Here is an 18136-nt window from a genome sequence, read left to right on the forward strand (position 1 = left end):
CATTTTTAATTACTCTAAAAATATTTATGGGCTTTGATTGCAATTGACGGGATTAATTGGATCGGTGTGTTGGAGTGTGAGTGTATATGTGTGTTTGTGAAATGGAAAGGAGTAGGACACATCACTACTACAAATTGAATGGCATATAAAAATGACTCTTTGTCCTCGTCACCATCACTATTGACACATGCATCAAGTGTATGTGAATTTTGTCTGTGTGATACAAATCATGGAAGGAGAATTTGGATTCTTATTTATTTTGTTTTTTTTTTTATTCAATTAAAATTGAAGGACTAATGGATGGGTTAGTCAAAGTAATTGGAATTGATTGGGAGACATTTACGAATATACGAGTATTAATACATTTACATCTACGTTATATTGATGCCCCTACATTATGTATAAATTATACTACCAGATTTTTATTTTTGTGTTTATTTTTTTGTTTTTTGAGGTGTTGGTTGTTACCTTAATGTTAAAACGGTTGAAACGGCGTGATACATTTGATTTGAACGTGGTTGACTAATTTTTGTAAAATATTTTTTTATTTTAAATTCGTTAGTTTTTGGAAATTGTTCAAACAGGAAATGGGGATGGGAAATAAGAATGTGGAGTTACAGAGCGTATGTTAAAGATAAAAGGTGAATAAAAAAACATGAATAGCAACATAATAAGTAAATTCATTAGTATTTGTGTGATAAATTGTAATAGTTGTTGTTAAAGACATTTTCTGGTTTATCCAAGCTAGTCCAATATAATTATAGAATATTGCAGCAAAAAAGTCTTCACTTATTATTGGACTTTAGGAGATTTCTTTGCAGTTAAAGTTTAATTTTATGAGTAAGTTTTCTTCTATTAAACGAAAACCTAACTCACAAAATGTATCAACAGTTTTAAACGTATATTTTTATTTATACGAATTTATACGTTTTACGTGAACACCATAAATGGGAAACAATTTTTTTTTTCTTATATAAAAAAGGTAAACCATATTAGTTTTTTTTTAACTCTTTTGAATTAAAACATACAGTTTGAAATCCATTCTAGACTATATCCTTATTATTGTTGTAAATTTTCCTGAAACCTATGCACTCGGAATGTAAAAAAAAGCTTACTTAAATACAAAAAAATTGTACATACAATACATACATATATAATAAAAAAAATCCCATAGTTGCGTTATGTGAAGCTATATCATTATGATATTTTTATACCCACCACCATAGAATGGTGACGGGGGTATAATAAGTTTGTCATTCCGTTTGTAACGCATCGAAATATCGATTTCCGACTATATAAAGTATATATATTCTTGATCAGGGAGAAATTCTAAGACGATATAACGACGTCCGTCTGTCTGTCTGTCTGTCTGTTGTAATCACGCTACAGTCTTCAATAATGAAGCAATCGTGCTGAAATTTTGCACAAACTCGTCTTTTGTCTGCAGACAGGTCAAGTTCGATGATTGGCTATATCGGTCTAGGTTTTGATATAGTCCCCATATAAACCGACCTCCCGATTTGGGGTCTTGGGCTTATAGATATCGTAGTTTTTATCCAATTTGCCTGAAATTTGAAATCTAGAGGTATTTTATGACCATAAAGAGGTATGCCAAAAATGGTGAGTATCGGTCTATGTTTTGGTATAGCCCCCATATAGACCGATCTCCCGATTTTACGTCTTGGGCTTCTAGAATCCGAAGTTTTTTTTCAATTTACCTGAAATTGGAAACCTAGAGGTATTGTAGGACCACAAATACGTGTGCCAAAAATGATGAGTATCGGTCCATGTTTTGGTATAGCCCCCATATAGACCGATTTCCCGATTTTACTTCTTGGGCTTATAGAAACTGTAGTTTTTGCCTGAAATTGGAAATCTATAAGTATTTTATGACAATAAAGAGGTGTGTCGAAAAGGGCGTGTATTGGTTCATGTTTTGGTATATCCCCAATAATGACCGATCTCCGGATTTTATTTCTTGGGATTATAAAATTTGTATTTATTTATTGGATCATAAAGAGATACGCCGAAAATGGTGGGTATCGGTCAGTGTTTTAGTATAGCCCTCATAAGAACGATTTCCCGATTTAACTCCTTGGGTTACTAGAAACCGTAGTTTTTATCCGATTTGCCTGAAATTTCACTTCTTGAGGGTATAGAAGGCGCACCGATCATGAAAATTGCTTGAAACTTAATGTAAAATTTCCAGATTTTACTTCTCGGGTGAACATCTACAGATTTAAGATTTTAAATCAAGATGTTATTTCATAATTTTCTTGCACACTTACAAGAGATGTTAATGATTCCTCTAAAACAAAAATGGTTCTTAGAAATCCAGAATCTGTTATAGTCTTCATATATAAAATCTTTAAATTTATCTCCGGGAAGTGTATTGGTTGAACTGCTCTGCTTGATTTGTCCTCAAACCTCCCTGAAATTTCAAAGGAAACCCTAATATTTGATTCATGGTGGTGGGTATTTAAGATTCGGCCTGGTCGAACTTACGGCTGTATATACTTGTTTTAAATCAGTTTTAAAATTTTCAAATTGTCGATTTGGATTTTATAAAATTGATTCTCGTTACTTTATCCAATTAAGCACATTCCAACTCACTGAAAATTCGCATATCACAATGGACTGAATAGTCTAAGTGAGCTTGAAACTTAATCGGGCTGCCGCTTTAACCTAACCTAACATTAAATTAAACATTAACTTTAGGAGAGAGAGAGAGAGGGAGATAACATTGATCAAAAATATGAATCTTTAACAAAAACACGAGAGAAATCGATTAAATGGACTTTGCAAGAATTTTTCATTCCTAAGGACTGATAAAATCATAATAATTTCCCTAAATATTCATGTTTATTTAATTTTCTTTGATCAATAATAATGCGAAAAGGCATGCACATACTTTATAGAGAAGTTCGTAGACATTTGCACGCGATACAGATAAACTCAAGTGTTCGCACATTCACATATATATGAATAGACATTCGGCCTCTTTTATTCTCACCCCCTACATAATTCGTACTTATTTATTGTTAAGTGCTTCCATAACTTTTTGTCAGCAAAGATGTTCATGTCAGTAGCCTTTTACTTGACAAGCACGCCAATGCTTCCTCCCACTCCAATTCACGGATTTTAGATTGCTTCAAGTTACCAAACAAGGGACCTGAACTAAAAATATTATGAAAATCTAAAAAAAAATAAAGGTGAACAACTACTAAAGCTCATCAGGGATTAAAGTTTCTTAGTCCACAGTGACAAGGAGCATGCTGAGGGAAAGAAAATTTGAGTATTTGCAATGGCGTTTTTCTTTTTTTTCACTTTAAACCTAATTTGTCGACATTAACTGGGTTTCTTTCTTTTTCTTTTGTTGTTTTTGGTTTTGATTCATAGCAAATAGCAAAGAAAACCGCAAAATTTCATAAATTTGAAAACATATTTGAGGTTTACCCCAACTCTAGGTTGTTCTACACTCACCTACTACGCTATGGCCTAGTTGGAAAAGGATAAAATGTACATTAAATGGCTAACTGAAATGGGAATAAAATGTGAGTCCCGAGTAGTTATTAGCTCTCGTAGTTGTTGATGAAAACAAAAGTTTTCTAAAAAAAACACACAAAATGAAATTCTCTAAACTTTTCACAACTTTGTTTTGAATGAGGGGGTAGTATCTTGAAGGACTTATAATTAATAATGTGGGATATTTGCAAGATGTTTTTCTAAGCACACAAGCTTAGAGATTTCAATCAAATTATTTGTTAGGAATTTGAAAAATCCCCTTGAAATAAAATCATAATTTTAGTTCTGATATCAACAATTTATTTATGTATTAATATCATCAACGAGATTTAGCAGTTTTGTGCTAGAAAACCGATGGAAAAGTTCAATATGTATTAGAAAAAATCAAATAGAAGTACAAATCTTAAAACAGGAACGTAATGTATCTCAAAAATCATTACTTAGGTCGAAAACCTTTGTTTTTAGTACCTCCCACACACAGAAAAAAATATTACCAAAATATTCCCAATTAAAAAGTTGATTGATTGAAGTTGAAAATTTGTTCAATTAAAAAATTAATTAACACTCTTAACTTTTTAATCAAACTAGAAATATTAAGTCAATTAAGTCAATGATTGAAATTTTTTAAATTTTCAATTAAAAAAATTAATTGATACAATTAACTTTTTAATCAAACTCGGAAGAGTAAGTCAGTTTAAAAATTATGGATATATTTTTTTGTTTTAATTTTTAATTATTATTTTTTTTAATTAATTTTTGAATCAAACTAAAACTTATTAAACAAGTATATACAGCAGTAAGTTCGGCCGGGCCGAATCTTAAATACCCACCACCATGAACCAAACATTAGGGTTTCCTTTGAAATTTCAGGAGGGTTTGAGGACTTCAGGACACTTCCCGAAGATAAATTTAAAGATTTCACCTATGAGGACTATATCAATTCTGGATTTATAAGAACCCTTTTTGTTTGAGTTTTAGAGGAATCATTAACATCTTTTGTAAGTGTGCAAGAAAATTATAAAATAACGTCTTGATTTGAAATCTTAAATCTGTAGAAGTAAAATCTGGAAATTTTACATTGAGTTTCAAGCAATTTTCATGATCAGTGCGCCTTCTACACCCTCAAGAAGTGAAGTCGGTCTATATGGAGGCATTACCAACTGGACCGATAAAAACTTAATCCGATACACGTTTTTGTGAGCCTAAAATACCAGAATATTTACAATTTCAGGCAAATCAGATAAAAACTACGGTTTCTAGAAACCCAAGGAGTTATATCGGGAGATCGTTCTTATGGGGGTTATAATAAAATATGGACCGATACTCACCGTTTTCGACACACCTCTTTATGACCCGAAAATACCTCTATATTTCAAATTTCAGGCAAATAGGATAAAAACTTCGGATTCTAGAAGCCCACGAAGTAAAATCGGGAAATCGGTCTATATGGGGGCTATACCAAAATATGGACCGATACTCACCATTTTCGTCACACCTCTTTATGGTCCTAAAATACCTCTAGATTTCCAATTTCAGACAAATTGGATAAAAACTACGGTTTCTATAAGCCCAAGACCCCAAATCGGGAGGTCGTTTTATATGGGGACCATACCAAAACATGGACCGATACTCACCATTTTTGGCACACGTATTTGTGGTCCTACAATACCTCTCGATTTCCAATTTTAGGTAAATTGAATAAAAACTGCGGTTTCTATAAGCCCAAGAAGCAAAATCGGGAGATCGGTCTATATGGGGGCTATACCAAAATATGAACCGATACTCACAATTTTTGGCACACGTATTTGTGGTCCTACAATACCTCTCGATTTCCAATTTTAGGTAAATTGAATAAAAACTGCGGTTTCTATAAGCCCAAGAAGTAAAATCGGGCTATACCAAAACATGGACCGATACTCACCATTTTTGGCACACGTATTTGTGGTCCTACAATACCTCTAGATTTCCAATTTCAGGTAAATTGAATAAAAACTGCGGTTTCTATAAGCCCAAGAAGTAAAATCGGGAGATTGGTCTATATGGGGGCTATGCCAAAACATGGACCGATACTCACCATTTTTGGCACACCTCTTTCAGGCAAATTGGATAAAATCTACGATTTCTATAAGCCCAAGACCCCAAATCGGGAGGTCGGTTTATATGGGGACTATATCAAAACCTGGACCGATATAGCCCATCTTCGAACTTGACCTGCCTGCAGACAAAAGACGAGTTTGTGCAAAATTTCAGCACGATTGCTTCATTATTGAAGACTGTAGCGTGATTACAACAGACAGACAGACAGACGGACAGACGGACATCGTTATATCGTCTTAGAATTTCTCCCTGATCAAGAATGTATATACTTTATATAGTCGGAAATCGATATTTCGATGTGTTACAAACGGAATGACAAACTTATTATACCCCCGTCACCATTCTATGGTGGTGGGTATAAAAACGTTATAGATTAGTGATTGGAATATAGTATAGTGATTAAAAATAATTCCGTTTTTAATTAAAAAAAATAATTGAATTTTGCAATCAACATCAATTAAACATTTAATTGAATCAATTAAAAAATTAATTGAAATTTGCCAATGAAATCAATTAATTTTGTTAATCAAGGTTTTCTGTGAAGCCCAATTAAAACTGTGATTGATTCTGAAATTTTATAATACGCAATTTACACAATATTAAGGACAAATTTCTTTAGAATGTTTACATTGCAGTTAATAGAAATTTTGTTTAGAATGTTTTTAAGCATATGTTTTAATGTTTTTCTTTGAAATTTGCATCTTCTGGCCTTTATTTGTACATGAGCAGCTATTTTAATATGTCACAAAAAGGTAATGAAACTTCGATAAATGAGATCTTTAATTCTATAGAGCTTAGATTTCATGCCAGTTAGTTCCCTAATCAATTTCTTTATTTTAAAAAAGCAGCTCATTTGGTTCGGAATCAATAATCAATAAAAAATCCTTTAAGGAAGGTCAAAATTTAGGGTCCAAGTAAACTTTTTTTGTGTGTAGGTTCAACCAAAATCATATGAATATTTATCATCTTTTTTACTTCCACGAGAATACGTGGATTGTGGATGACAAATTAAATTTACACGTAGATTTAATAACTCTATATTGCTCTTTTGGATACTTTTAAATCAATATTAGTAAAATGTTAAAGCGAAATATATAATTTTAAAATGTCACTCATATTAATTGTTTTCAACTTTTTCACACTCATGTTTGTTGGCAATATTTTTTTCTACAATTATTCTTTTTTACTCAATGTACTTTCCGATTACAATGTTATGCATTTTATAAAATAAAATTCAAACCCCTCATTTTGTTGAACATTTGTAGAAGAAGCACTGCTCATTTCATTGGAAATTTTGAGGTCAAGCTCCAGAATTCACCTAAAAATTTTCGACAAATACAAAATTGTCCTTTTGGGTTACAGAGAATTGGTATCCAAATATGGTTTTATTGACCTATATTGACCAGATCAGTCGGTATAAAAAATTGTTTTAAGGTTATCCATTATATGAAGTTTAATTTTTGACTAAACTATATATAACAATGATGAAGGCAATCCACAAAGAATTCGAATAAATTTCAACAACTTTAAATCTTCGAAAACGTATTGCGCTTTTTAATATCAATGCACGTGAAATAAAGAAAGGGGAGAATAAAAAATAAAGATATATTAAAATCCAACTGCTATCTATGCCTTCGTTCACTCTTCCATATGTTTGTGCGATTCATTCAATATAAAATTTTCAAATTTCCCTTTCTCCTTGTCTACAACTTTATTCGATATTAGATATTTTTATAACAATTGGAAAAACAGATAACTTTCACATTTCATTTCTGGTATTTAGTTTCACACTACTCTGTTCAATGACCACTTGACCATGTTGTATGCACTCGCATACTCGTACATTGTGGGCTTGACCGAAACGAAGAAAAATCGCTATGATGTAGGGGCAGGGGAGTTATTCTATGCTTTGACCTTTTACATTTAATAACTCGACCAGTATATTTTTCTACTCTAACCAAAGCAAATGGTAAAACAGACTGTTGCTACTAAACCCAAAATAGCAACAGCATTGGCCTACTAAGCCAACTGTAGCATATGGGGAAAATCAAGGACATTGTGATGCTAATACACTGAAGTGAACGCTTTGGGGTTCATGTATGTGCACTTGCATCCATCCATTCACTCACATGAATGGAATATGTAAACATATATTTCTAACACTCCACCTTCCAGTTTTCCACTTTGGCTTGGTACACTACTCATTAAACATTGTTATTAGTATGCCATAACACTCTATAGTTTACAAATTGAACAAAAAATAGATTACCTTCCAAGTCATAAACGGATATGATGTCAAGTAAAGCGTAGGGGAAAGGAATTAATTGGTTGAAAAAGGATTTTGAATATGATCAATATGCCCGTAATATTGAGTTGTAGAAGTGGAGAATATAAAATATGTTACTTTGTTCTTTTGAAATAAAAATACAACCCAAATGTATCAACAAAAAAATTGAAAATATGGCCTATCGTAAACAAACGCCAACATGTTATCTAAACCAATAATAAAAATAGAAAAAAATCATAAAAGTCTCCTCTTAAATGGTTTATATAATATTTTTTTTAAGTGTATAATCCCAAACATTTTATAATAAAATTTGATAAAACAAAATACCGCAAATTTAAGAGTATGGCATTTGTTCATCACTATCTAGGTAAGCCAATTTATTCCAATGCAAAAAAGTATTGTCCCCGTGTCCATGGGGAAATTTTTGAAATTCAATACAAAACTTAATTCAAATGAATTTTCATTAGATGGAAATTTTAGAAAATTGACTAACAGGATGTTGCCATGATGTTGTTGATGGTTGGCCACAAACAAAATAGTTTCCACATTTATGGTGTTTGAACTGACACTCGGGGAGTGTTCTCGCCATGGCCTATGCCTACTTAAGGCCATTGTAAATATACCATTCGCACATACACACACATAAGCTCACTTGCTGGCTAACACACATACACAAATGAGCAAACATACATGTTGAACAATGGTCATATGGATACAACGAAAGACGGAAGGAAACTCACCTGTCTGCTTGTGCTGCTGAACCAGAAGCCGGCTTTAGGCTTTTAATTGCTTTCAGCCACTTTGTTTTCATCGATGGCGCAGTGGCTGCCGAAAGTTTACGTTCGCCGCGCGGTGACCCCGGATCGAGTTTACTCACAAACAGCTCTTTCTGTAATTAACCAAGAGAAGACAAACACAATTAGCACATCACCATCAACATCAACATCGTCATCATCAATACCAATGTCATCATTAATGATAGTGGCAGCTACACTACCACATTTATATGTATATACAATATTATCTAGAGGGCACATACATCTACACGTATTTATTCATATAAGTGCATTTCGTTTCAAACGTTGAGAGCAACACAAGCCATAATGTGACAATACAAAAATATAAATGAGTCAATTCAATTAGGGCGGGAATCATGATTATATTTGAATGTGATTCAGATACCATTTTTTAATCGGAAATTTTATAATGTTAATATTTAATTTACTATCGATTATAAAATTTAATTGAATAATAAAATTAATATTTCACTTAGCTGTATAGTGATTAAAGCATAAAGTTTTTTTTTACAAAAATAAAATCCAAATATTTTCTGTTGAAGCGAGTTCAACAAGCTACTATTGGTGAACTTCCCTAATGACGTTTATGATTGATGCTCACGAAGAGCAAGCACGTATTCTATCCAAATCTCTTAATTTCTTCTCTTAAGTTATGTTATTATTTTGTTTTACACCAATTTCATCTTATTAATTTGTACATTTTACATGATGTAATTATTTATCTTTGCATTCATTTTCATCCTTTCATTATATAGTAACCGTTTCATTTCTAACGGATGTAAATATTGAAATTAGTCAGTGAAATGGTTAGTTAAGTTTGAGCAGTTGAAGTAAACGGGTCAAGTTGACTCTTCAATAAATTTAACTCAACAATAAGGTGGTGTCTTTTTTATTTCGTAAGGCACTAGGCTTCGCGCTCCATTTTGAAAGACACTTGGAGTTCTTAGCCCCACGAGAGCTTCAACCAGAAGCACGAGTCAGCATTGCTCGAGGCTCTTCAACCCTTGTGTTCGAGGCTCTTCAACCCCCACCAATTGCACTATCGAAACAAACGCTTTAGTGCAATTTAACATTTTCAATATCACAGTTTTCATTAATTCTAAGAATTAAATATAAATAAGTAAAGGGTGATACGGTCAAAATTTGGTCAAAATATAAACTTGACGTATTTCTTTCAATTTTGCATTTAAAAAACCTGAACACCCCTCATTTTGAAGGTGTGTGTGTGTAGAATGTTGCCCCTATTTTGATTTTGGAATTCACTCTTCAGTTGTAAAAATGCGGTCCAAGCAAGAAGAGCAGCGTATCAAAATTTTGCTCGCGCATCGCGAAAATTCGAGCTACTCGCACGCAAAGCTGACAAAATCGCTAAAAGTTGCCAAATCAACCGTTACAAATGTAATTAATGTGTTTGGGGAACGTTTGTCGACAGCCAGGAGGTCTGGATGGGGGGGAAATCGAAAACCGGAAGCCGCTGAGACGACAAAGAGAGTTGCCGGTAGTTTCAAGCGAAACCCTAACCTCTCTCTCCGAGATGCCGCAAATAAGCTGGGTGTATCGTCTACAACCGTGCATCGAGCCAAAAAACGAGCCGGACTATCGACTTACAAGAAGGTAGTGACTCCAAATCGCGATGATAATCAAAATACGACGGCCAAAGCGCGATCCCGGAGGCTGTACACGACGATGCTGACGAAGTTTGACTGTGTGGTAATGGACGACGAAACCTACATCAAAGCCGACTACAAGCAGCTTCCGGGACAGGAGTTTTATACGGCAAAAGGAAGGGGAAAGGTAGCAGATATTTTCAAGCACATAACACTGTCAAAGCTCGCAAAGAAATATCTGGTTTGGCAAGCCATCTGTACCTGTGGCTTGAAAAGCAGCATTTTCATAGCTTCCGGGACTGTCAACCAAGAAATTTACATGAAAGAATGTTTGAATAAACGTCTGCTGCCTTTCCTGAAGAAACACGGTTGTTCCGTACTGTTTTGGCCGGATTTGGCATCTTGCCATTACGGTAAAAAGGCCATGGAGTGGTACGCCGCCAACAACGTGCAGGTGGTTCCCAAGGACAAGAACCCTCCCAACACGCCAGAGCTCCGCCCAATTGAGAAATACTGGGCTATTGTCAAGCGGAACCTAAAGAAGACCAAAAAAAACTACTAAGGACGAGCAGCAGTTCAAGGCAAACTGGCTTTCTGCGGCGAAGAAGGTGGACAAGGCGGCTGTACAAAATCTGATGGCAGGTGTCAAGCGTGAGGCCCGGCAATTCGGATTTGGAAAAGCGAAAGCCTAACTGAATATTTTTACTAAATTTTATACTAATTGAACTTGAAAAAGAAATTTAATTTGATTTTTTAAATAAACGATTTCACCGATTTACACGCGTTTTCCCTTGACCAATATAAATTAAAGCGTGGTAATATATGTTTTTACAAATATTCTTAACGTCAAAATCTCAGTTTCCGTCTATCAGTTTATCGATGTGATTAGGTAGTTAACCCTGCATTTAAATGCTAATTTGAAGTTAAGAGAACATCTAGAAAATTAGATAGTGAAGTTCACACTACTACCACATTTGGATTTAGAGATAATTACTTCTGCCAAATTCCCTATTAAGTTTATTGACGTAGAAATTCCATCTTATAGGGACGACATCGATATTCACATTATATGTGAAAGCAATATAGTCAAAACGTGCAATATTTTTCGATCGAATACTAACAATAAAATTCATTTTAGGTCGTTTAAGTACAATATAAAAATGTAATTGAAAATAATACCAAAAAGCACTTCATATTTTTATTCTGTCAATTTATTCATCTGCTCATGGCCATACCCGTATTTAAATTAACATTTAAAAAATGAATAATACTCATACATAAGATGTCTAGGGGTAAATAGTTTTAAATTTCATGGAAAATGTAATACCGTTACCAAATGAGAAAAAAAGCTTAAGGGATCTGTGGATTTACGATAAGGTATACATGGCTCTGCTTGCGAAGAGAAATATATAGTATGCTCTCTCCATTAGATGTTAGCTTATAAAATCCAAATGAGTCATGTCCTCCCATCGATCCTAGATTGAGGGAATTTTATAAAATCAATTTTTGGATTATTAGAGCAAATTTCCATACTAATTAAAAATTCATTCGTTTTGTTTTGTTATTATTGTTTTTTTTTTTTCCTTTAATCATTGTTGTTAGGTTAGGTTAGGTGGCAGCCCGATGTATCAGGCTCACTTACACTATTCAGTCCATTGTGATACCACATTGGTGAACTTCTCTCTTATCACTGAGTGCTGCCCGATTCCATGTTAAGCTCAATGACAAGGGACCTCCTTTTTATAGCCGAGTCCGAACGGCGTTCCACATTGCAGTGAAACCACTTAGAGAAGTTTTGAAACCCTCAGAAATGTCACCAGCATTACTGAGGTGGGATAATCCAATGCTGAAAAACTTTTTGGTGTTCGGTCGAAGCAGGAATCGAACCCACGACCCTGTGTATGCGAGGCGGGCATGCTAACCATTGCACCACGTTAGACTCCTTGATAAAAAATGCTTTATAATCTATTTGTTCCAAACTCAACTAGTGTTACATCTCTCTTTCGCAACTTCAAACTATTCCTGGATTGCGTGGTCCATAGAACCCGTCCAAGCTCTAGTTGCATCAATAACTAGCTACAATTTTGCAAATTTTTAATTAGTGTTGTTGTTTTTAATTTCAGCTTGAAACCATGCATTGACTAAACTACAAGTGTAGCTTAACCAACAGAGGAAAAGAATGTTTGTCAAATTTATTTGGGCAAAGCCCTATAGACTGCAAGATGGTTGGATGGACGCACGTTTCGGAATTACCACATTGCTCATCAGCTTCCTCTACTTGCAGTAAAACTATCAACCAATTATCAGAATAAATTCAGACAGTTCACTAAACCCAAAAGTGAGCCACACTTGAACCTTCCGAAAGCCGGCATTAGCCGGCTATCGTTTAAACCTTTTTTCGGAAGCGAAATAAAAAAATTAAAAATTAAATTTGACGTCGGAGTCAAAAATGACCAATGTACGAAATATAGCCCCTGATCAACCACGAACAACGATATCCGTTTCTTTTCGATCGGACTTCAAATGACGACACAGCATAATAAATTGTATTTCGGGGGGTCGTAGGGTGCACGGAAAAAAGTTTTTGTGTTCTGAAATTGTCTTCGAATATGCTACAAAACTGGGGGGTGACCGCATCGACTTTTTTTCCTTTAGGCCGTGACCCTATCTAATGTACAACTATAGCGTGTGTTGATTTGTATCTGGCATTTTCTTCTCATTGAGATAATAAGATTTCTTAATATTCTTTGTCCAAAAAAAAGAAAACTAGAATTTTATAATAATTATAATTTATACAAAACTTAAGATTAAAACAAACTGTGAGCAATATTGCTTTCGAATATTTAAAATAAAAGTCTTATAAGGAGTTATTTAATTTTCAATGATTCAACAAAATTCTGTAAACTAAATATCTATCATAGCTTGTTAGCCTTCGATTACTCTCAACGTTTTGCACTCGATTAAGTTACATGGAAACAACTTTGCTTCTTTTAATAGCCATGCTATATGTTCAGATGTGAATATGGATGTCAATATAGCTGCATGCCTTCGAGGTATGTGAACATTATATGGATGGAATGGTAGCCACCTCAACGAGGACCATCTGGAATAAAACGATACCTCCACTTGACCACATTTATTCGATTCTCGGGGCAACACTCATTAGGTGGTGTTAGTGCATGGAAACATTTACATATGAATGAATCGCACTAATGGAGACAAAGTGTTATTTGGTCCTTGTCAATTAACTACCATACACAAACAGTGTATGTCTTACATACAATGTCATGAAAATATGGATATGCAAAAGTAAATAAGGGTACTTATGTTATCATTAACACTCACTTAGAATATAAGGAGTCATATCGCTAATTTGTTATGAAATAGCATGCAATAAATTCGATTTAATTTCTATTAAATTATATTATCAGTATAGATTTAATTGATTCACTTGAAAATATTGTCAATGGCATACACAAACATACATTTGTATACACACATACATATTTGTCATTCACAAATGTGTACTTAATTTTATATTCAAACTAAATATAGAACGTTTTTAAAAAAAAATAAATTTAATAATAATTAAAACAAACATGCAATATTAATGCAAAATAATTTTTAATATTCTGTCTTTTGCGTTGCATCGAAGTATGTTTAGTGAATAAAATACTTTATTTATATTAAAATGAGCTACAAGTGGCTTTACCAGCACACCCCAGTCACTTCTTGCTTATTGGAGCTAACAACTCATGTGCTGGGTGTCGTATACGTGTTACCATCCCAACTGTATATGTTGCTCATACGCAAGGACGTTCAACATAGTTAAGAAACAATTTCAATATTTAATTACATTTGTTTTTTTTTTTTAACGTCGCAGTGTTTTATTAAGTTGACTTCATGTAAACTGTGTGCAGAACTAATAAACAACAAATTTTCTCTAAAGTCAATTGGAAAGTTTTAGGAAGAGCAATGGATCCATAATTTGTTTACCATTTAATATGGGGTGAATTAAGGTAAATGAAATATATATTAATTAGTAGAAAAAGTATTTGTCCAATAGGATGTGCACATATATCAATGCAAGTAATGATGAAATGGCTTGAAAAAGCTGAGAAAGTATCATATTGGGATTTAACGAATCCCAATCCCTATTTTGATATACTTTGTTCTTGTTAATTTGAATTGAAAACATTATAATTTCACTATTTTTATACCCTGCGCCACACTGTGGAACATGGTATTATAAGTTAGTGCATATGTTTGCAACACCCAGAAGGAGACGATATAGACACATAGTGTCTTTGGCAAAAATGCTTAGGGTGGGCTCCTGAGTCGATATAGCCATGTCCGTCTGTCCGTGAACACATTTTCGTAATCAAAGTCTAGGTCGTAGTTTTAGTCCAATTAACTTCAAATTTGGCACAAGTATGTGTTTTGTGTCAGAATAGATAGAACCCTGTTGATTTTGGAAGAAATCGATTCAGATTTCGATATCGCTCCCATATATATCTTTCTCCCGATATGCACTTATATGGGCCCAGAAGCCAGAGTTTTATCCTGATTTACTTGAAGTTTTGCACAAGAAGAAAAATTGGTACTGTAGTCTAGTGTGCCAAATTTGATTGAAATCGGTTCATTTTTCGATATAGGTCCCATGTATATCTTTCGCCCGATATGGAGTTATATGGTCCCTGAAACCAGAGTTTTAGACCAATTTGGTTGAAATTTTGCATTAGGAGTACAATTAGTAGTAAAGTCAAATGTGCTAAATTTGATTGAAATCGGTTCAGATTTAGATATAGCTCCCATATATATCATTCGCCCGATTTACACTCATATGACCACAGTGGCAAATCTTTAACTCCGATTTATTTGAAATTTTGCACAGGAAGTAGAATTAACATTCTGACTGTCCATACCAAATTTGGTTGATATCGGTTCAGATATGACCATAGAGGCCAAGTTTTTACTCCGATTTAGTTGAAATTTTGCACAGGGAGTAGAATTAGCATTGTAGCTATGCGTGCCAAATTTGGTAGAAATCGGTTCAGATTTAGATATAGCTCCGATATATAAGTTTTTCTGATTTCGACAAAAATGGTCAAAATACCAACATTTTCCTTGTAAAATCGCCACTATTTAGTCGAAAAATTGTAAAAATTATTCCAATTTTCCTATACTTCTAGCACATATATATCGATCGATAAATCATAAATACACTTTTGCGAAGTTGCCTCAAAATTGGTTCAGATTTAAATGTTCCCCATATTTTTTACTAACATTGTGTTCCACCCCATGGCATTAACCGGCTTCAATTTTAAGTCAATAGATTTTCTTAGAAGGCTTAAATATATTGTCCACTAAGAAGACTTAAATATATTGTCGGTTCAGAATTAAATATATATATATATGGGAACCTTTATATATAGCACCCAACAAATTTGAAGGATTTCAGATGGTATCGAAAATGTAGATCCTCAAAGTGGTGCAGGGTATAATATAGTTGGCCCCGCCCGCCCGACTTTAGACTTTCTTTACTTGTTTTAATTTGATCTTGGTTTTTCCATATAAAAACTCCTTACTTATATTGCCAGGATGAAGGATAGTTATCCTCTACGTTAAAAGTTATCTACAAAAATAGTGATAGTAAACCTTTGAATATATTCGACTAAGACTCACTTACAGATACGACTTAAGTCGGTATCAGTCTGTCTGTCCATCTACTTTTTTTTGTCAAGATCAAGAATGCTAATTTTATTTTTATAAATTATAAATTGATCAATTTACAAAATATCGCCCACAAATTCACAGCATCAGCTCTGGCGATTTAGAGATGGAAAGAACCCGATGTTAATATAATCCTATATTCATAAATCACTCTAGTCTTTAAACGAACATGTTAAATCTTAATAAATTATTTTTTGTACATTTTTCATATTAAAGCCGTCTAAAGTATTCATATCGCTTAATATTTATAAGTATATCGCATACATATGTATTACACACCTATACTATACAAGTATTTGAATAGCACGATTTTAAATTTACTTCCGTAGAATATTCTCCTTCACTTTTTTGTTGTCATTTTTCATCATCTGGAAGTATTTTTTGATCTGAAGGTATGATAGATATTTTATATTTAACCTCATATCGAGTTAAGTTTTCAAGGAGGCATACATTTTGACTGGCTATTCCCAAGTCCATTAATTACCAGTTATTTTTCCTACAAGTCTATTTCCCATTTGTAACTCGTCAAAATATAACCAAGGTTTCAATAGATCGAAAATTATTTCTATAAACCTTCATACATAGAGATTGTAATGATGGATTTTAATTCAATATATGCATCTATTTTTCACATGTCCATTTCTGTAGAACATTTTATGAAAAGTATACTTCAGAAAGTAAAAGTAAATAACATTTATTTGACATATATGTTAATTCATATGACGTTTTTATTTTGTCCTTGGCTTCAAGTTTTTCAAATGCAGTCCCTGGAAAAACATACAGGGACACAGAAAACTTCTATCATTATTTCGAACTCATAAAAACAATCGATTTAGTTTTTTCAACATCGTCATGTCACGCCATACCTTGCCTATTTTGCCAACATCATCATTTTCATTTCGAAGAATTTCTATCGAAAAAATTCAAGCTGCATTGCTGCAAAGATGTAAAGCAAGCGTGTGAAAGATTCAGTGACTAAGCGACTTACACGCCATTCATCGTTTGCTTCAAATTAATCAAAGTAACTGCTTCCGCTTGCGTCTATGTGTCCATCACCTGTTCTGTATGAGTATTTGTATATTCCTCTTTTAGTAGGTATACTTGTTTGTTTCGTTTCCTTTTTTGTTTGTTTTTTTTTTTTTTTGCATTTACCATTGCTGTCGTTTGTGTTAAATCGTTGGCTTAAAAGTTAAACTTGAGCAAAATAAAGAATAAACGGCTACAATTGTTGATACATTAGGATGCCACCGGAGCAGAAAGTTCGTAAAAATGCTTTTTTGAATTTAGACGATTTTTTAAGTTAAAATAGCTTTTGCAATTAAATCTTCATTATGGTAAAAGTCGTAATAAGAAATAGAAGTATTTCCAAATTTTTTGTTTTAATTTTATAGAAATATTTCCAAGTTTTTTTATTTTAAATCGATATGTTTGAATAATATAATACCTCATTCACATTACACTTCCAAAATTCACTTTAACTAGATTTCAACTGTTATTTGCCTTTTAAATAAGAGATTTCCAATACACTTTTAATAGATTCGGAGTCGGAGCCGGAGTCATATAAATTTTGCTCGACTCCGACGAAACAAAATTTGAAAAACCCTTCATGTATTCGTAACAAAAGAAATATTTCGACAAATTAGATTCGATTGGGATTTTTAATCGAACAACGAAAAACGAAGCACTGGATTTCCGGCCATTCAAGGTGTATTTATATGGGTGAAATTTCAGAGTGATATAAAGAGTAGATTTTACTGAATTGATCAATTGTATAGTTCATTTTTAACATAGTAAACTATCAGTTTTTAAGCCTATATATACTCTTGATAAAGGTAAAATTTTAAGGCAGTATAGCAGTAGAGCCTAACGTTCTGAATTTTTGGCAGGCATGTTGAGTTCGAAGATTGGTCATACCGAACAATTTTGTGATATAGCACCTACATATAAACCCATCTCCAATTTGTTTTAAGAAATTTTTCCCAGTCATTATTGTTATTTTTGATTTCCGCTTAGAACCATGCATTGACTAAACTACAAGTGTAGCTTAACCAACAGAGGAAATGTATGCTTGTCAAATTTATTTGGGCAAA

At 33.3% G+C, this 18136-nt stretch overlaps 1 protein-coding gene across 1 annotated transcript in view; it reads right to left on the bottom strand.

The window, feature by feature from the left end:
- The window catches only part of Stacl (SH3 and cysteine-rich domain-containing protein), a 240838-nt gene that overhangs the window by 61071 nt on the left and 161631 nt on the right, over positions 1-18136 (bottom strand). Inside the window, 1 exon segment of the mRNA XM_075313433.1 lies at positions 8650-8798. Coding sequence (XP_075169548.1) covers positions 8650-8798 — 149 coding nt within the window.

This window comes from Haematobia irritans, chromosome 5, assembly GCF_050003625.1.
Source record: "Haematobia irritans isolate KBUSLIRL chromosome 5, ASM5000362v1, whole genome shotgun sequence".
NCBI classification, from domain to species: domain Eukaryota; kingdom Metazoa; phylum Arthropoda; class Insecta; order Diptera; family Muscidae; genus Haematobia; species Haematobia irritans.